Source organism: Amphiura filiformis, chromosome 20, assembly GCF_039555335.1.
Source record: "Amphiura filiformis chromosome 20, Afil_fr2py, whole genome shotgun sequence".
Taxonomy (NCBI): Eukaryota; Metazoa; Echinodermata; class Ophiuroidea; order Amphilepidida; family Amphiuridae; genus Amphiura; species Amphiura filiformis.
In genome coordinates, this window is record NC_092647.1 from 58,317,284 (window position 1) to 58,339,738 (window position 22,455).

At 36.9% G+C, this 22,455-nt stretch overlaps 1 protein-coding gene across 5 annotated transcripts in view; it reads right to left on the bottom strand.

The window, feature by feature from the left end:
- LOC140142117 (coatomer subunit zeta-1-like) overlaps positions 1-22,455 on the bottom strand; it is a 257,967-nt gene that overhangs the window by 27,704 nt on the left and 207,808 nt on the right. For 2 of the 5 annotated variants that reach the window (XM_072164082.1, XM_072164079.1), the window contains one exon: positions 18,562-18,598. The exons of 2 other annotated variants lie outside the window; for them this stretch is intronic. In XM_072164082.1, coding sequence (XP_072020183.1) covers positions 18,562-18,598 — 37 coding nt within the window. Of the gene's footprint in view, positions 1-7,886; positions 7,962-18,561; positions 18,599-22,455 lie in introns of all 5 variants that reach the window. One more of the 5 variants, XM_072164081.1, reaches the window with a different exon arrangement.

A 22,455-nucleotide genomic window follows, 5' to 3' on the forward strand; every position in this document is an offset into this window, starting at 1 on the left:
ATCACCCATAAGCATCCTACAGGTGCATAACTATCTATACCTATAGGAGACACACATGCTATCCCACAATGCAATGCAAAATATTATACACTCAGCCCTCAGCCATGATTCCAGCACCTTCTATAATCTGTGATTCCAGATTGAAATAAAAATTACAATATTCTGTCGGTCGGACATCCGGGCTATCTCTAGTCTCGGGCCCAAACTGCATGTGGCTCACGGTTTGTTGTGAACAACAGAAACCGGCTGTGAAGGAGGCTACATAGCGATGTTGCTGGAGTGACATTCAATTTCGGAAAAAACGACACTCGACCATGGAATTTAATTTTAAGTTTGTCAGTATATAACAGTAAATCAAGTAAGTTTCTTTCACTCTGAAGACTTAGAAACGGTTGTTTGATTCCACTGACTATTTGCGATCGAAATTTACATTACACCAATGACAGAAATCATCAACAAAATCGAATCAGGGACTTGTTTTCACTCGAACATCATCAACCGGAAGTGACGCGACACGGACCGACAGAATAGTTTTCATTATGATTGTGCTGTAACATTTGATCACCTGTTTTTGTTGTTTTGGCACCATTGCATTCAGTGAAAGAATACCCAAGTCAATTTATTAGCATTATTACTTTTGCAAAGGCCCTGAAAGTAGATTCTTAGTTTCCCCACCACCCTTGTTCCATAAGTTTACTTTTTTGCCAAAACTTCCATGGTTTGTTGAAATAATCATTCTTACATTCAAGATGATCACGGTGCTTTTATAACTTGGAACTATACATAACACAAGCACTTATTTTTGTCAAACAGTTTTATGTGCTTGATACAATGTTTTAAGCATAAATCCATGTTTTCAACTTGTGAAATAATCATACCTGAAACAGGGTCTTTATAAAAAAAAGAGGAAAGAAGCTGAAAATGCTCAAAAAACACTGAAAAACAGCATAAATTGAGGTAAAATGGCTCAAATTGGGCTGAAAAGAAAAGAAAAGGCGTACATTTCAGGAATAAAAAAAGAGGAAATCAGCTGAAAAGAGGAAAAGTTTCAGGTCTGAATAATGAAATTTTGTCAAATAATAAACAAAATAGTTTGTGTCTCATTTCAGGCTGCAAAAAATGGGATGGGAAGAAAATCTTTAAATCTGTCACAGGGATCAAATTCCATAAGACAGCGTTCAAGCTTTGACTTGCGTTTGGCGGACAGAATGGTGGAAACTTAAAGTGAAAGATATCCTACTTAAAGGAACATTTGCTAGGGTGAAATTTGTGTAGAAACTGAATCTGACATAAAAAATGCATAATTATCAACTTGAAAATTTTCCCCATAGCACTGTACAGGCATATTTCTGCCCGAAGTCCCCAAATTGGAGCAAAAAAATAAGTCCTTCAAAATGGGGATACTCAGGGCTAAACAAAAAACATGTTGCTCTAGAGGGAGGCATTGGTAAGGGCAACATGTCTTTTGTTTCGCCTCAAACCTCCCAATTTTGAAGGACTTATTTTTTTGCAAAATCTGTGACTTTTTTCACGCCCTCAAAATCCTTAGGGGTGGGGGTAGCATTTTGCAAGTTATTTTATTTTCTGTATATCTAGCTTACTTGTTTGTTATATCACCATTTAGCTAATGAAATACTGAGCAAATAAACACTTAAAGCATCCCTATAGCTCATACCATTGTGGAGATATGGCGTTTTCAAATTGAAAATGATGCGAATATTGTATATTTTTCTAAATCAATTGTCACCCGAACCCTCAAGTTTCTACCCCTGCTACAAAAATAAAGAAATATATGGATCCCATTCAATGCTTTTAATATCACAATTGTACCCTTGTTACACAATTAGAATAGAAAATTGGGCACTATTTGATAGTTTTCATGTTCATATACTCACAGGAAATCTGCAAGTCAAAATTTTGTCACCCCAAAATGGCCATTTTCGCCAAAATCGGACCAAAAATGATTTTTCTCAAAATCTATAAAAGATAGGGAGTTTTAAGTGCCAAAATCTGAAACTAGATGACATTTTACCCTTGGAAACATATAAACATTCAAGAATTTTGGTTCTTTTCACCCCTAAATACTTTTTTCACACGCGTGTCCGCCAAACGTAAGTCAAATCTTGAACGCTGTCATAAGCGCCTGTAAATATGGTAAAGCCTGTATAGTTTGATCAGCTCCTAATCGAGAATTGTTAGGCTTTTACTACTACGCCAGAAAAAAAACCACGTTAGTAGTACTATTATAGTTCACCTGTCTGGTTTATATTGTGCGTTTTTAAGAATTTAGACCAAAGTATATAATCTGTGATGCTTCTGGGGAGATGTTGCAAGACAATTCTTGAAATATCGATATTAATCTGCGATGTTATAAGGACCACCGATTACAAGCTGATCAAACTATAGGCCTACAATTTAGGCACTGGTTATAAAACTGCACAAATTACATGTAGATTTGAATATGTTCTAAGCAATCGGTCTTGGAAATAGCTTTTTTTTTACGCATGTTGCATTCTACAATCGCAATGCATTCTGGGTTTACATTCAGCGACTTCTGATCTACGTCTACCCAATATAATTGTGACCTCTTAATTAACCCAATTAATGCTGCATAATCACTGTGTACATCTTTACAAAGGTTTACATGAGTAACGGTTAATTAATCAGGTTTGTGACTGATCACCGCAACTTTGTGCCACTTTGATGGGGTGCGGCCAATCGAGACGTAGTATGAGGAAATGGAGGGAGGTGACGACTGCGTACCATAGTGTTAAGTGATGGATGGAACAAGTGGCTTGGGCAGGTTTAGGTGACGCTAACTGGCCTTCTTGATTAAATTTTATTTATACTTATTAATTTATGTATGCATTAATTATTATTTTCTGATAAAAAATTGCTTTTATCTGTATATAATTCAGCAAATGGCTACGATGTGCTTTTTTTAAATAAACCTTCATTAAAGTAACATGTAAATGATCTAAAAATCTTAAATAGAAACTACATGTTGTCTTGGAGAATGGTCTATGGTCAGTACTACCTACATCTAATTAGGTACTTTTTTACTGTACTATTTCAGGTCCATGGTCAGTGCTACCTTAATAATGGAATTTTAAGGACAATGGTCATTCCTCTTTAATATTTGGTAATACTAATTAGACACAATTATTAATGGTACCGATTAATTTAATTGCTTCAAGAGTACTCAGGAAGAAAATCAGAGTTTTACGCACATTGGTCTTGCATCATAGTTGTAGAACGTCAATTATGATGGGCAGCTATCCAATGATGACAATTGCCATTTATATTTAGTAACATTAATAGCTGGGTTAGGGTAAATATGCCCAGGTAAGTATAAAATTATTACCGGAAGGTTATCAATCAGAATTTCCTTCTTGGTTTGAAAAGGGCGAATTTATTATTAATTAAGCAATTTGTAAGCTAATACATGTTGATATTGAGAAAAGTAAAAGGAACCAACAATGAACGTCTAATCATGATGTCATACTATTATTTATTAGAGTGAAATGTAGTCATTAATATTTGACCTGCTCCCACAAAATGAGCGTAAAGTCGCAAGTTTGGAGTTTGAGACGTTCCAAATGCTGAGTTGCTGTTCTTTGTTTGAAGACACCTGAATCAGCAGTGGTATCCTTTGTGAATGAGTACACCTGTCCTTTGTAAATGAGGACAGAATTGAATACAGAGTAAGTAGTAAAGCATATTATGTCCCCAATCACAAAGGACATACCACTAACTAGACAGGTGTTTTCAAACTGAGAACAACTCAACAGTTGAAATGTCTCGAAACTCCCAACTTGCAACTTTACCCTCATTTTGTGGGAGCAAGCCACATACTGGTATGTATAGTATTGAATTAGAGAATAACGATAGGAATTTTTATTTTGCCTATCCTCTACCGTGTGATAGACGACAGGCAGGTCCAATATTTTGAGTAGTGGATGCCTGCGCAGCTGGTATCCACTACGATAAAAATATTGACCTGCCTGTCGCCTATCATAGGTAGAGGATAGGCAAAATAAAAATTCTATCGTTATTCTCATTAAACAGTTAAATATTATTTTAATAACTGTAAACAAATTTTTTAAGCAAAAACTAAGTTACTCCCTTCATTATAACTCCCCTCATTATAAAATGAGCAAAAACATTGTTTACAACTTCACGTATTCTGTTCGGCGTATTGGGAGTTGGCTAGTTCAGACACTATTTCTGACGCACAATCGCATGATACGGTGCCACCTATCAGGCGTGACGCATTATCACGCGCATGATGGCCTTGATAATGCGTCTACGGCCTGATAGAGGGCACCCAAAATGTATCGCGATTGTCAATCAGAATTCTTAGTCAGTGGGAATACGTCTGAACTCGCTTAGCAATACGCCGCAACAGAATACTGAAGTTGTAAACATGATTTAGTGCCGCTCATTTTTCGCTCATCATTATAATGAGGGAGTTTTTATGACGGTAGCTTAGTTTTTGCTTAAAAAATTTGTTTACAGTTATTAAAATAATATTTAACTGATTAAGAAGAATAACGATAGAATTTTTATTTTGCCTATCTCTCATTTATGATAGGCGACAGGCAGGTTCAATATTTTTATCGTAGTGGATACCGCCGCGCCGGCATCCACTACTCAAAATATTGACCTGCCTGTCGCTCTATCACACGGTAGAGGATAGGCAAAATAAAAATTCCTATCGCTTATTCTCTAAATGTGTCTGAACTAGACCACTCCCACTGACTAAGAATTAACAATGGAGGATATTTTCCCTAAAACTTGGGATCCCCCCTGGTTTCCCCCAATCAGCACAAAAAAAATCACAAATATTAATACTTAATTGTGGCAAAAAATGCCAAATTTTAAGTAAAATTTTTGTTTTTTTTTGCTCCCCCTCCCCGATTTCTATTCTCCACCCCCAATAAAAACTAAAACTGCGCACAACCCCACTTCTTTCATCAGGGCAGTTTCCTAATAATGACACGTACCACGTAACTATAGACTCTCTGTAGCATATTCGCAATGTGCTTTCTTTTGTAAATAGAAAGGTTATTTTGGAAATACAATAAAAATGTATGTCAAATAACATTTATGTTGAAGAAAATTAAATCCTTTAGATTAGTCCTGAAACCATAATACCTATAACAAGCTCTTCTCCTCTCACATGTCTTACCACAATTCCAATCAATTTGTCTGTGATGTTCTATAAATGATGAATGTGAGCCACCTGTATGGCAACAAGTCAGCTTTGATTTCCTATCAGAACTTGCACTTTGATTTTATATAGATGTAAAATGTTCAATTAGATATGTAAAACTTGTCTAGAAAATGTACTTTCAGACATGTTATTCTGGTCTGTGGTGTTATGTAATACCGAAAGTAGCACCACCTGAAGTTTTTCCAGTGGGCATAGGAGGGAATGGGAATTTCAGGAGAGGGGCTAAAAATATGGGGAAATTTCAGTGGTTTTTATTGTTCTGCCTGGGGGAAACTGGTGCAAAAGTACCGTTTTTGGAGGAAATGCCCTACCTGTGTCAACCCCACCCAGTCAACCCCACCCAGTACCCACCACATGGTATTGGAAGTCTCGACTTCTATAATATGCTTAACCCTCGGATGATTAATTCATATGTTGTATCTTCATGTGCATTGTGCCAACTTATTACTCTTAGTTTCTCAATAAATTATGCATCAATGAATTTTTCACCCCAAACTTTTGAAATTACCCACATTTACACTTTGCATGTTCCAGACCATCACCCAGGAAGTCTACTTTCCAATTATCAAGAAAACTGACCTTTCCGTTAAAACATCAAGTGTCATTTCCTAGGCTCGCACTAACTGATTCCAGAACTTTTGATGATTTATTACAGAATATTACCTACAGCATTCATTATTCTACAGTGTTTTAAAATTTTTGGTGTGGGGGGAAGCACATGAAATATATCAGATAGTATGTACCAAGTGCCACCAAAATGATCCCCCTATTAGAGTAAGTTGTCACTGGAATGCCCCATATTGACGAATATTACTAAGAGCATTTTTACAGTTTGTCACCTGATGAGCCCATTTTAAAATTTGGATATCACCAGAGGATGATATTAAATGATAATGGATAAACTGAAACTTTTAAAACTGAACAAATTATGCAGTAATAAATATAGTGACATACAAATTGAGGGGTCAGTGACACAAGATGCAACTCCATTTTTGACCATTCTGAATAAAATGAGTTTAAAGATAATGGTCCACATTGCCTTATGTATTGTCTCTGTTTCACTGGCCATTGATTTCAATTGGGTGCTAAATGGAGTTACTTCTGCGTTTATTGGAAAGTGCTCATGCTTCTGAAAATTTTGATGTAAAAATCGCATTTTCACAAAAAATGGAGTTATGCCTTTGTGTCACTGACTGAAATTTTCGCCACTGGCAAAAGGCACATTTAGCAATATCTATTTTTGCAGCAAAAGGTTCTCTAGTACCAAAAATGAAATGTATTATCTGTTCAGTATGATGGACGATGATCTTATCTGTTTAGTATCCGATGAAACCAGAAGAGTGACAAATCCATACCAAAATTTAGACTGCGTGTCACAGCTCATTTCCATTTTCACTCCAAAATTTTGTCCAGAATCTGACACATTTCTTTCTGGTATTTCTCCATGTATTTAGTAATAAACAATCGGTCATTTAAGCAAGCAGTCAAGTAATCACCTGCTTATTATCGTTAATTGAATTGTTTAAGGTGCTTGACTCATGACGAGTTTAATCTCTGTTGATCAACGTCACTGTATGTTGGGATCAGTGACCACTGTTACCTTTGAGTGCAAGTTTATTGGCCTCAACAGTATGTTAATCATAATTATAGCATCAAAAATGAAGTCCAGAACTTAATGTTTATTTATCCTGCCAGATTTGTAAGCTTTCTGTGATTTTTATGGCTATTTTGTCTATTTTAGGGGGAAAAATCAATAACCGGGCGGATAGGCAGATTTGACTGGTAATAATGACAAGTCTGTCTGCCCGTAGGACAGGATTTTTTTGTCTCCTTAACAATAAATGTTAAGAGGTATATTTTGGTCCCCAAGCATGGCAGTTCAATATGGCAGATTTATCACAGCATTAATGGGCTACTTGTAGAGAGTCTGCACTCTCTAATGTAACCTCTTTAATTAGGTACCACTGCACCTCTCTAGCCAACCTATCCCATCCGTCACCTGTTTTCCTGATGTCCTCCCATGTAAACTTCCTAATTAATTAAATTGCCGACTTCAACACCTGCTATATATGGTAAGACCTCACTTAACCTATATGAGCAATGTGATCTTGACAAGGTCAGTTATCATTAGGACAGTGGGTGTGGAACTGTATAATACGACCATTTTGCAGGGAAGAACCGCGGTTCTTTCCGATGCATATGCATAGGTGTGAAATTGCAATTGTGTATAAGAGGCTGAAATCAGTCTCTTACACTCGGAAGAGTTCTAACTTGTTTCTAGTTGTTCCTGAATCCTAAACCCTAACCCTAAATCCCTATTTAAAAAGCGTGTAAAAATGAACCGCGATTCTTCCCTGCAATTTGACAACTACAGTCAGTCTACTCTGAAGTACAAAGTACAGACGCGGACGCACACATTGTGCCGACTTTGAAGGCACACATTCCTGCAGCAAAGACGCAGCACTACGCACTGTTAACGCGTTGTATACGCGCGCGTTGTCACTTTGTACTTCAGAGTGGACAAACTGTAAATATACCTCGGGTGTGTGCAGGTACAGGTGAGTGTACATTTTTATAATATCATCCCTGTTATTAGTGAACCAGCTTCCAGCATATTCCAAAATGCTTTACTATCTAAAATCATACTTACCATATCCATTTACTTAAATTCTGATCTTGAAGTACCAAAGGTTAACCCTAAGCCAGACCATAACTTGGAATTCAACTACAAAATCAATCAAAAGTTTTGTACAGAATTAACAGAATGTCTAATTGCAAACGGCCCAGTTCAGCAGCATGAAGAGTATGCAAGCAGCAATTGACAATGATGGAATGATGAAGCCCCAATGCATGTTAGATGAAGTCTGCATGTGAAAACCCTGATTTTAGTTCATCAAGGATAGGAACTTCACTATAATCCAGATGAAATCACACCAGTGATAAATAATCAGTAAATATACAACCATTTTTTAGGTGAGAATACATTTTATCTCACACAATTGAGAATTGGTCTATATTTCCGTACATTTTAATGTAGTAGTTAGTCCGCCAGCATAACCCAATTATGCAAAATGGTAATTAAAGCACCACAGAAAATGGACAAATTTATCAATAAGGTATAATAGAAAGATTCAAGCCAGGTATATCAACTTTGTGTGGGGACCAGGACAAAGACAAGATATAAACCATTGCAGTATGTAAACCAGAATGGTGTACACTGTTACTGCATAGTAAAAATCCAAAACCACAGGGATAGTAGACAAAGTTAACAAAAATAAGGTAATATTACATGATCAAGACTAGTATAGCTAGATATCTACCAAATTGGTTCAGTTCCTTTCATAATAAGTTTCATTATCCCCATACAAAATAAAGCACATGCTACTCCAAGTTTGCAGACAATAGGCTTTGATGCTGATTGGTCTTTAAGAATGCTGCACCTAAGCATTGGCCAATAAACTTTATTATGCCAACAACTTTAAGCTTCCTTTCTATAAATGAAGATGGCCATGTATAATGTAAAATTTATTTTATATCAGCCTCAGATTTATATTGTAAACACTAAATTCTTCTTTCGCTCATGATCATGATGATGAAGCCACATTTATACATATCAGGACTTGGCAATATGTACAACAACATAATCACTTATTTTCTAAACTCAGGTCTGAATCACTTTACAGAAGAAAAAATTCCAGTGAGTAAGCAACCTTTGGACATTAAATACTGCCCCCTATATTCTTGAAATAACAGGAAAACCAAGCACTCCGTCTACTCTGACGATGTGCACTATTTTATTACACTGTGATCAAATCAAAGCTCCTATACATTGTACTTGAAGTTACGATGCTCAAATTGCTTGCATGGTACCTTAGCAAGGTGAATAAAAGTTGAGTCAAGAGACGCCAAGAACTGATAGAACTCATGGATATGATCTGTGAAATTGTTAGGAGTGGCAGATCTATATACTTCCAAATATGCAAGCATTCTTACATTTCAGCCCTGACTTGAGCATTTTGCTGGAGCCTGGTCACTTCAGGACCCAAGTGTGATATTGTGACCATTTAAACAAAACAAATATGATGTGTGCTGGTTCCATTTTTTTCATGATTAACCTTAAATGAATAATGCCCAAAACTTCAAAAGGAGAAAATATTAGATCTTTCGCATGACCTTCCTTCGATTCTTAAAAAATATCTCAATAAAAATCAAGAAAAATCAATTTACACAAGGGTAAAATACCCTTCAGAAGGTATATACTCTTGCGAGGATTTTTGACAAATACTGGCCCTTTCCAGTACCTGTGCTATGACCAAGCAGTAGCAAGCAGTCTATGTATCTGCCTAGGATCAGTCAGTTCTCCGACCTTCATGATTAAAACAATAGCCACATGGACCTCACATGCCATCCAAACCAGCCCCAATTTAATACAATAGGATCCATACCTGTCACAGGTGATCAATTAGTAAACTTCTATACATTTCAACAGGTGGCTTGATCCTGTTCAGTCAGTCAGTCAAAGGGCTAATATCTTTTAAAAATCACCCAAATTTAAAATTTCCCCCAAACAATCTAACAGTTATCTTCATGAAACCTAAGCATGTTTACACTCATTAGATTGCATTTTTAATATAATTACAAAAATGCTAAAAACAATGATTTATGATATTTTTGACAATCTTATAATTCCCCATGTCATCAGCATATGGCATCTGCATGGTGAAGGATAATGGATCACAGGTAGTTGGGCAGAAGTGGTCAACCACAATGGAGCAAGGTCTCAATCAAGGTCTGTCGTGACTCACAGCAATGAAGGCTCAAGCATTGGTATTGTGAACCCCTGGGAAAAGTTTTAATTAATTTGGAAAATGACAATCATGGCTTGCAATGTGGTTATGTAGTTGTTGATAACATTGTTTGCCCCTCTATTACGCTAATATATGGTCACAGTGGTGGCATACATGATTTTGTTAATTTTTCAAAACACATGTAATAATTCTTGCAATAAAAATTCCATATCTGGAACATTGCTATAGAGACCCGGCATGTAATGCAGAAGGCCACAATCCTTGTCGAACCTTCAACCCTGTTCAATAGAATCATACCAATATCTCTAATATTCACACCAGTTTATTCCACAGGAAATACCATAAATTTATCACAACAGTTGAAGCCAATTGATAAAGGCATGCAGGGCTTCTATGGATGTAGCCAAAAGAAGTCTTATTTTTGCTGTTGCTTATTCACTCCTCTAGAACCACAAATCTACCTGGGCAAATCCACTAAATTGCTTCAAAATAATAAGAGTTTTATTTTGTGAAATAAAAAACACAAAAGTGAAACATTCTGTACAAACTCTTGAAAATTGAAATATCTATACAAGGAAAGAGTGTGAAAAAGTTATACTGAAATAAATCAAGGAAAATGTGAGAAACCACACTGTTGATAGTGAGTGGACATTAAACTGGTGAGTGTTTGCGTGAGAAGATTCACTACAGGCCACTTGAGTGACAAGAGTGATAATAACCAATGAATTTACTAATTGATTCTTTTATTTTAAGATGAGCAATGTCATCTCTCCTAGGAATACAAATAAGATGGGACTAAAATGAAATAGAATCCTAATTAGCATCACTCGGAATTAAAGACATGTACAATATTTTTAAATGAATCAGATTAATTTTTTTCAAACCTGATGTTACTGAGGATTAGGTTTGACATTGCTATCACTATTCTTCCAACTGTTCCCGATTAAAATAATTAACACATGGTCAAAGCCAATTAAAATAAATATTTGGTCTAAAAAATATACCACCAAGAGCACTATTACTGACCATGGCTATCAAGCATCAGAATCTGAATCACACTTAAAATAATTCATCATTTTATCATTATAACAATGAGTATGTGTAGTCTTAATGAATGGTTGATTGATGTAAACCAGAAACAATAGTCATGCACGTTACCAATGTCTTCAATAATAAGGTAATTGTTGAAATGAGTCACATCTCAATGTCAAGTGAACTCTGAAGCAATACTGGACACAGGAACATGTGACATGTGTGAACCCCTTCACCACATTCACCAAAAATAATAATAAGCACTGGTGCTTTGAAGGGGAATGTCTTTCGGAATTTACAGGAGAGCATTCAATAGCTTTTCTGGAGCCTTCACAGAGAGCTGTTTAGAGCAATTTATAATAGAATGTAAGAAGAGCTAAAAAATCACTCTATGTCAGATTTAAGGAGAGCAGAAGGGAGCGATTGCTCTCGCTCTTTTGAAAAGGCAGTCACTGGCTTTGCCGTATCATTATAAATAAATAAAATAAATAAATGTCTGTGATTTAACGTGCGCTACACCTAAGTGCCAGCACACTTCAACAATTATTCCGCTGCCATTAGGATATCAGAATCATTTCTGCTTCCACAAGTCCGCAACTGATGCGCAGGTACTCTCAGCAACTTAGATTGTGATTACCCCCAGCAGCTCCCTATTTTACACCTGGATGGAGTGGAGCAATTGGGAATTAAGCCGTCTTGCCCAAGGACGCAACACACTGGCCGTGGTGGGCTCGAACCTGCAACCTTTCCGATTATGAAGCTCGCGCCCTAACCATTAGGCCACCATGCTTATCAAGAGGTCTTGCATTTAACTTTTTTAACAATAATCCAGGTTGGACCACTTGTTGCAGTCCCTGGCATTTCAACTTGCCTAGTTATTTTAACTTTTTTTTGGTAGGAAGACTTTGATATTGGATTACCAAGTTCCACATACACTCCCAGAATCACCTTTTCTTCAAGGATAAGAATTCAACATTGACACATGCCTTCGTATATTTAAAGAACATTGTCCATCACCACCTATTCATTTAAGAAAGCAATCCATCAATACCCAAACAATACCTGTTTTCACTCTGAATCAGCAAAATGTGATTTCCCCACCCAAACCATCTTTGTCTTCAACAGTGATTTTGATGTGTCTTCATCACAGAAAAGTAATTGTTGAAGTGTTCTGGTATTGATAGATGATATGCATACATGTAAACTTGCTAACATAGCAACATTATATTTTATTTAATACCTGATTTTTGTATAATTGGCCACTCATGTATAAAGACAATTCATGCTTATCACAGTACTGTATAGATGGTGAAGTTTTAAAAGACCACAGTCTGAAGAGGTTCAATAACACTTTTTATTGTCTATTACACCATTTTCAGTGGAAAAATGGCTAATATTGGGCTGAATTTTCTCATATACTGAACTCTCACAGTTTCGCAACATAGGTTGTCTTGAGACTTTTTCTTGTTTTAATGCACTGAAACCGTAAATACCTTAAAATGACTGTGCGCGCGCCCTCAAAGGGTTGACTGCTCACTTTTGTATGTGTATAACCATGATGTAGAATTTTGATCCTGTATTATCGGTGGGGTATATACTTTTTTTAGAGAGACTGTACATGCGAATGTCTTTTGAACTTCCAAAACAGGACTTTATTGTTACAATGTGCACATGTAGCATGCAAAAATTTGGTATTTTAAACTATTAGGGTGAACTTTGGTGGGAAACGGGCTCCTTGCCCCTTTTCATTTCAATTCCTTCCAGATTTTCTCTTTCATTTTTTGTCAGAGGGGCACTTCTCTCTTTCATTTTTTGTCAGAGGGGCACTTTTCTCTTTCATTTTTATCAGGGGGGGCACTTTGCCCCACGATTGCTACGCTACTGTGTTTAGCCTCACTTGAAGAGTAAAAGTAGGTACATACTTTTGTTCTACCTTCATATTACATATCACTTTTTTTCCCTTTAGATAGAGTACTTTCATTTTTTTTGCTATATAGACACCCATAAATGTTTGTTGCAAAGTGCATGAGAGTCCAAATCTGAATTTTTGATATTTGGTAGGGTGTTCTAATCTAGCAATTTGCTGATTGACTCTAGCGAACCCAAAACAACCAAGCACCCTCTTAGCCTAATTTTAGGCCAAGGAGGTAACATTAATCTCAAATTCAAATTCATACACCCTTGACAGATCATTAAGTTCAATACATCCAGAATTAGCCAATTCTATCACAATCAGTCACATTTCTCTTCATCATTTGATCACCAAGGTTCCCTATATGAAAGCGTTGAAAGACCCAATACCCTGTAATTAACAACTATCACCTCTCTTCTAAACTGTTGGTTAATACGCCAGGTATTTTGCTGTATCATCCCACCACACCCTCAACTTTTTCCTGCCGACCCTCCCCTGGGCTCGCATTAACAACCTATCAATCACTCTGCAACGTAACCAATGTCCACCCGATATAGATCTTTCTTAATAATATGCGCCAGGTTCCCCCATGCTTCCCCGGTGCCCCGCTTCCCAACACATTAACAATTTCTATGCTAATTTTTAGATAATGTTATCGTCTATCTCCAAACACAGCCTAACCAATTACAGGCTGTTGAATTCATTTTGAACCATATTTCACGTAAATTCCAAATATAACCACAAAACTATTAAATATTGACAAAATTGAACATTTTCGAGGAAAGTGAAAGTTTTCTGTAGAAGTTAACCCTAGGATGTAGACAGGCATGCAAAGGGTTCACAACGTCACATTATGACTTTATTTAAGCACTCAAACCACTCTGTGCTAAATGTAGTGTGAAATGAGGGCAGGTAACTTCTGGTCATCATGCTCAATATCCTGCCCTATCTCCCCCAGCCAACCCATACTGCCCTGGAAAGTAATTAGCCAGAGGAAGGTGTCCAACAAAACCCCGTTTCTGTGGAAATTAAATTCTTGTAAGCTTATCAATAAAAACAAGTTGATTGCGCTAATATTTTCCTTGGTAATTATCTCGTTTTCTTGTTGAAGGTCATAAAAACAGCCTAGCCATTAATGTAGTTCCTTATGGTCAAGCAGTAAATTTCACATAAAACCTGCAAGATACACTAAACATGCTTTTTTTCCCAAAAATAACATTGATCAATGGTGTGATTTACTATGAGAAAATTTATACTTGGTCACTACGTCTCACTTTTGGCAAGTCTCAATTAATCTCATTTTCACAGCTCTCAAATGTCAGTATAGCAACCTACTTGTAATTCCTTTTTTTCTCTTCTATGTCTGCTACTAATTTCTCATAAATCACTTAATACAAAGATATATTTTCATAAAGATTGCGATATAATTTTGTTGATAATAAAGGTGCGTATTTTGACAGTTCTTAATCGTCCTGATTTTGTATGGAGTCATAACAATAGCCTTCCTTTGTATAAACAATTCTTTCCTTACGATTTAAAATAAATTTAAATGATTTATGATCAAATGATTTATCAAGATATAAATTTCGCATAAATTCACACTACGCTCAAAACAAACCTTTCATAAAACCTTATCAGCTGATTTGTATCATAATATGAAATTGATTTTTATTTTAAAATGCCTGATAAAAGTATATCTAAAATTTACAATTGACTTATTTTTGAAAAGGAATTATTATTTTGATAGTTGTCATAAATGTTCATATCCAAACTAAAATAGGTAGGCCTACATATAACACAGTCACATGAAACAAAGGTATTGCCAGCCTTACATATTAGCCACCTAATTGGGTGGCTTCTTGCCAAAACAGAAACATTCACTTCCATAAATGCAGAAATGAAAAGACAATATTTTATTTCTGAATAGATTCCACCAGGGTTTTCTTTAAGCATTTTGCTGAAGGGGTATTTTCAAATTTTTTTGACCCTTTCAATTGTGAATTTTTCCTCTGAAGGAGTCAAAAACATTGCCCAAGGGGTATTTTTATAATATTATTTTTGAAGACATTTTTAACAATATGTGTGTTTTTGGAGCCATGCGTAGATCCGGATTGGGGTGGTGGGGAGGGGGAGGAATCTCCCCCAATATTTTGCCAGGGGGATGGTCCATACAATCATTATGACCAAATTAACCTCATATTTGGCCATTTTAGCCCCAAAAGTGCACATTTTTGCGCGCTTCTCGCGAATTTATTCCACTGTTGCACCATATTTCAACAGTTTAGCTTCAAAATGGCAAAATTTTTAGTACCATAAACTTATTCTTTCTCCAAAAGGTGCTGGATTCACTATACTTCAAGACACACCCTCCCCGAGTCAAAGAAATCTACGCCACTGTTTGGAGCACTGGCGGATCTAGAGCAGTCAGAAGAGGGTGGGGGCAATTTTAGAAGAAAATAATAATATTTAAAGATGCCCCCTGAGAAGTAAGAAACTTTTGCAAAATTAAGACCTAATTGAAGCAATTTGGTGGATCATTTTGGCAATATTAATGTGTAAAATTTTAGTTTAAAAAAGCCGAACATTTGTGAAATGAGCAGTCCATGGTGCATGGAGTCTTTCGTGGACGGCAAGTTTTCCCTATTATGGTAGGCCTATAAATTGTGTTAAACATAAATGGGCAAATGTCGAAAGCAGAAGTGAAAGTGGCCATTTGTTTATCAACTACATGAGGGTGATGTTCCCCCCTTAGAACTTGGAAAAATTTGCAAAATGAAGACCTAATTGAAGCGATTTGGTGGACCATTTTGGCACTATTACTGTGTAAAATTTAAATTTGAACAGTTGAAAAGCTGAAAATTGTGAAATTGTGAAATGCCGGTCCATAAAGCCTTTCGTTGTCCTACATATCGGGAGTATAGGTCCTAAATGCCAAAAGCCGAGAATAAATACACAATATCAGGTGTTTCTCTATTCAATTCTTGCAATATCTGAACGCAGACAACGTTTTCAAGATTTTTGTACGCATTGGACTTTGGGACTAGGGATTTGAAGGAGTCAGAAAAGTGCCTGAACGCGTAAATACGCGTGTTTTGTGCGTTAAAGAAAACCCTGGATTCCACTTCCACCAGTTAAAACTTGAAATGCAGTTTCCAGATGGTATTTTCTAGAAATGCAGAAAATGATAGACGAAGATGCAAAAAAGGACCCATTTCCCCATGCATAAATGCAGAAAAAATACACCTGTTTTTTTGTATGTTTTTTTTTTTTTTTTTTGTCTGTTACAAAGATCATAAAGATTAAACTTTCGATATTTACGCATGCAGAAATGTTAAGGATACTTTCAATTTTGAATGCAGATCCATTGTATTTCCATCACTTTGGAAGCATACTTATATTAGTGTTTCACAATTCCAAATCCAAATGCTATTCTTTGAGATGTCAGAAATGTTATCAACCTTGCAACTAACCTTGTTTTCAACATAATTAGTTTAGAATTGTAACAGTTATTGAAAAACTTAGTTACAGTTTACAACAAAGTTGGTAATGGGCTGTTCCACACCCTCCTGTAGAACACTTCACTGCTAGCTCAATTCCAGTTGCACCTTATGTTCTATCCCGGGTGTTCCATCCAGCTAGTATTGTTTGCTAGTTCTGTGTTACCAGTTGAAAATTGTTGTGGGAATGACTAATAAAACCACCAAGTTGTATTTTGCATCATTTGGCCTAAAAATTTATTTGGAATACCAAAATCTTCCTCAAAGTCGGTATAGTTTTCATATGAATAGCCAAATAAGGTTGGTAATATTTTGACATCCCAAAGAATGGTCCAACTTCTTGGCTGTCCTTTCTGCAGCATTGGCTGGTGAATTACCATGTCTTTTTATCATACGTTCTGGCAACACTAAGCAATAGTACATTGGTATAATAGAATAATGTCAATGTGTCATAACTATACCATGTATGTCACAACGTACAAAAGACAAAAAGGTAACAATTAACACTGACGTACGAGTCTAGACCTATAAAACACTGAGTAACTAGTTGATGTACTATACATTTTTATTTTATGTGCTTCTTACCTAAATACGGATAAAAGCAAGTCAAAACAAGTGAAACAATTAAAGTCGCAAGTGAATTTTACAGCACATTTAAGTCAGTAAAAAGCATGAGGCTAGGCACCATGTTCATTGACTGAGAATGGCAAATATAGCACACCGGTGTACAGCATTATCAAGAAGATGGTAATAGGAGGGAGCATTGGCTTTTGGACTCAGGACTATCTCCAAGGACCCATAAGAGGTCCCAAAGTTAACCCATTTTCAATGGGAAAGTGGAAACTTGGATAGAACCTACTTATCCGACTAATGCAATCATATCAAAATGCAGTTTCCGATATAATCAAGCTAGCGATAGAAAGGCAAGAATCAGAATACAGAACAAGATTCAAAATACACAACAATTTGCTAACTCGCAAACAATGCACAGTTAGTAGGCAAATTCACAAACCATGGAATACATCATAAGAGTTTATTGGTTGGCAGTAGGTTTGGGCAATCCAGTCATACTGCAGCTAGATTTTGATGCACTGTCAAAGAAGTATGAATCCCTTACCCAAGTAACTTGGCAATGAAGGCCCCCAGTCCCCACCTCTATGACATATCTTGCGCAAGTTCTGCAAGACACCTCTTCCCACAAGTTTTGCTAACCATTTACAGAATAAATCGAGGGGTTAGTGGAATGTCCTATCTGCAATTGCTGCCAGGTGTCATATACCCCGTTTACATTGGGCAAAAGTCGTAATCGACTTAAGCTGTATTTTGAATTACGACAGCAGGTTAATTCGTTTGGTGGGTGTTTACACTACATCGGCTGAATTCCCATTCACAAATATCGAATTCGTTTGTTACCAGTGGTTACGGCAGGTAAATACGAATTAAACAATGTGTTCGTTTACATTAACGAAAAGTCCTAATTAATGACGACTTATTTGAATTCACTTCAAATGAATGATGATACAAGTCATCATTGGAATTACGACTTTTGAATTACGATTAATTACGACTGTACCTGTTTACACTTATGATACGAATTAAGTCGATTACGACTTTAGTGAATGCGATTACGACTTTTGCCCAATGTAAACGGGGTAATAGTTTTTAGATGTGTACAATACAAAATGCAGAAATTGTCAACTATCTACAAGGTAGCTATTGCAAATATTACGGCATTCTGGCACTGAACCCTTGATTTGATCTAATGTGCAGAAAGATCACATCCAAATCGGTTCAAAAGTCCCCTGGTTACTATCTTAAATCAATTCTCCAGCCCATACTTATGGAAATTTTATATAGCATACTCCAATGTGAATGAACATTGAATGCCCCATAAGAACACACCTTAATAATTGTCTGTGAATTTACCTCCTCCACTTTATTTGGAATTGCCCTCAGAAAGATAAAACACAATTGGTATAGGAAGGGCAGTATAAGCTGGTATAATGTTTTTCCCTGCCTACTCTCAATGATATATCATAGGGTTTGTGAATGTGCCTGTCTTCATTATTGAATTACCTGATTTACCATACAAGTATTCATTAAACCTCTGTACCTGTGTCAAAAATTACAATGTAATGCAAAATTATGTTACTTATCTTTAAAGAATTTTAACTAAAAATTACATTGGACCAACATTGACCTTTGAGGTACTGGCTTGCACCTCATATTAAAGTTGATGGCACACTTCATATCATGCTTGGGTGCAAGTCTCATTGGGTACATCCCGTCAGTCCGAAACACCATCAATCCGAACTCCCCCTCAGTCCGAAAATCTAACTGAAAAAGACGTCAGCCCTAACCCTAACTTCAATTAGATTTTTGGACTGACAGAGGTTCGGATTGATGGTGTTTCGGACGGGGAGACCATGTCACATTACAGCTGGCCTTGGGGCTCTGGTACAGGAGCCAATTGTATGGAGAGAGACTAATAGATGACCGAAAATGATATCACAATATCTCCCTTATTATTACTTAAGCCAAGGGGATAAAAATGAGCTATTATGAGCAAATTGACCTATTCATGTTCATTTACCAATTCTTGGGACCAATAGACTGAATATTTTCATACAGACAATCCCTGCATAAGTTTTCCAATACATTAAGTTGATTACACATCATACGCTTCTAGTGTGCTCTGCAGACATAGGGTAATTTGGAGGTCTGATCATCTTAAGCTCCTTGGGCTTATCAAATGTCAGCAATCATTACACCATGCACACATCTGTCATACACATGTTGATACCTTCATAGGTCTCACTATGATCTGAAATATGATGATATGCACATGTATGGGACAGTTCGTTAACTGTATGCTATAGTATTCGGCAAGGTCCTTCAGCAGTATCCGACTGGTCGTCCTGTTTATCGTGTACGCTTGATCGGCGAATGAGGTGTTGGTATGATGATGACATGATTCAATTAGCCAATCAGCCCACTTGTGTTTACACTGTTAACAGTGGCAAATCGGCAGACCACTGAAGAACTTTGCCAAAAACTATATAGTACACAGGTATAATGACGTTTGACTGTGTACATACATGGGTACAAAAACTCACTCTACAACTTGATGTAAAATTTTGAGCTATGAAGATCATTGAAGTATGTCAATGTCTGAGGTGATTCTTGGCAAATGAATTCTGGTACATGTGTACTTGTGTGTATTATGAGAATAAACTTCTATTTACAAATAATTATAAGAACTTTAAAGTTTTCCTTATAGTTTATCAGTGGAATTTGCTATGTTCCTTACATCTACCGTATTCGTTCCAATTCATTCCCACACCCCAATAAGTGCCCAACCATTCATTATAATGTTGAAGTGACTGATAGATATTGAAACAGTGAAAAAGCTGGAGGATTTGAAGCCCTTTGTAAACTTGCAATACATTTACAGCATCAGAAACCCTACTAGAACGTCTTGGGACCCTTTTATAAAGTAGGCAAATTTGTCTCTAATAAACGGCACTTACCAAGAAATTAGGTAAATCAGGTAAAAAATAAGCGCCTACCCAAAATGACTTTGTAAAGTGCCCTGGGCGCTTATTGGCATGAATACGGTACATCAAGTCTAGCCATTTCACACCAAACTCACACATACTATTTTGATCAACTAGTGCAATAGCCCAGATCGGTGCCACTGCTGTGGTTTACCACTGGTCCATCTGCATTTCAACTTGCCTACATCGATTTTTACTACTATCTATTCTATCAAATGTTGAAGGAAATACTTCAGAGAATTGTGGAAATGTTCTCTTTCGGAATAATCCATGTATGTATATAAGCAAACTAACATAAGGCAGATATACCTACCATTCTCTCTTTATGTACATCAAACATCAAAAACCCTACTCTGACCTACTCATGGGTTCATATGACCAGATGTTCAATACTTATCCTAATAATGCATCGAGTGATGAAATCTTGTATTGATATTACTATTTCCCCCAAGTTTAAAGGCCAATTCAGGACATTGTACAAAAGAATGGAAACTTTTTCCACAGCCGATATTACCAAGCAGGTGCGCTGATCACAAAAGGCATGATACTGAAAGATCAACACCTATATGAAGCTAAGTAGGTCTCATTTCCTCCTGCACTGGTTACAAACCTATACTCACAATTGTATTTTTTTTACTTGTTACATTTTCTAAGGTATAGCGCAAGTACTAATGTCATGTCCAAAGTTCATAAGCACATACTGAACAATGAGCTGTCTTCAAAATGGAACGTATGAATCTGGCTGCAGATTTCTGTGATAATGTAATATTATGAACATTGAATATTGTCACTTTCTACGGATGAAAAACAAACTCATATAGTCCGTCAACTCAGAAGTACAAAGTAAATCTGTGGCATCGGGGTCAGTGCTTTGCGTCACACGCACTGCGTGTTAAATAATGTGATGCATAAAGAGCGTGGTGCACTCAGCAAGTACAAATCGTGCAGTAGTTGGCGCGCCAAAGAAGCATTTACACACACATTGCACTGAAATAATTATTCTCATACCTCCCGTTTCCAAGGTCTATTTACTTTGTACTTCTGAGTTGATGGTCTATAGTTGTTCTATTCTATCATATATGGTTAATCTGCTTTGGCCTTTCATTTATGAATTTGATCTACCCTGAGTTCAATCAAACTATTTTAACAGCTACAGTTTAATTCTGCAGCTATCAGAGGCATTACATTGGCCTATTCCAGGAGTAATGGGCTGTCCAAAAGGATGGGTGGGTGACTGCCTGTCCAAAATGATGTGTGGGTGGGTGAGTGGGTGTGTGGATGGCTAGAATAAGCATATTAAAGGCAGAGTTTGCAAGTATTTATGGTTTCTAATGGAAGACAAATCTTTCTTGTTGATTCTAAAATTGTTTCTGAGTGTATTCAAATTTCCTTTAAGCAGGCCTGACCCTTAGCCTTGAGCACTCCACTCTCGAATACTTGTTAGGATCTTGTGTCAAATTCAGAGATAACCTTGGCAATGATTATTTTGATAACCAGGCAGGTTTGGTTCACCACAGAAGAACTGCTCTGGCGGGTCTTCCTCTTTAAGACGGACCCTCTAACTAGGAACCTGGCTATACTCATTACTCTTGCAAACAATAGATAGAGCCCATGCAAACTGACCTCCACTCATCACTCATTTATTGTCTGCATTCCTTCCATGCATTGCTTGCGTGCGTGCAGCAATGTCTTATTCACATTTGCCAGCTGCAGTACATGCAGGACTAAGAAATTAGGTTGCAGAATTTACACTTCTATCTCATTTCCTATTGCAGGTGCATCGGTAATCCTTAAACTAAACAAACCAACACTTACACATCCAATGGAAGCCTAGCTAACAAAACCCACTGATATATAGGACATTAAACTCAATGCTGCATGGCGGGGTACCTCCTCATTACCTCGTTGAAACTTCCTCCTATGTAGATCCACACGGGAGTATCACTGGAGGTTGACTTGAGTGCTGGCTGGGTCTGTCTAGTCAAAAATGAAGTTGGGGCTTCTGGCTGGTCAAACTTTTACTGTTGTCGTCGTCGGGCACAGGTACCACAGGGAACCTGTTCCAAATTTCAATTGCCTTCGCAAAAAAGGACTGCTTCATGATGTACCTAGGGAACTTGAAGACGTCTTGCCCGGGGAAGGGCTTAGGACTTGAGTAGGATCTCCAACTGGACCCCAAAGTAGTCAAAATGATCCAATGTTTATTTGACATGATTCTATGAGTCGCTTATAGTTATAGTTGTGAGCCAAGGATCTTACAAAGTATTCCTGAACAAGAGTGGGACCCGGCCAAAATACAAGACCGCAGTGAATTCTGATCTGGGTACTTCAATCCATAATCCAGACCCTTTGAAGTATTAAATGTTGTTCATATGGCAACATGACCAGCATTATAAAGACATGACCTTGCTTT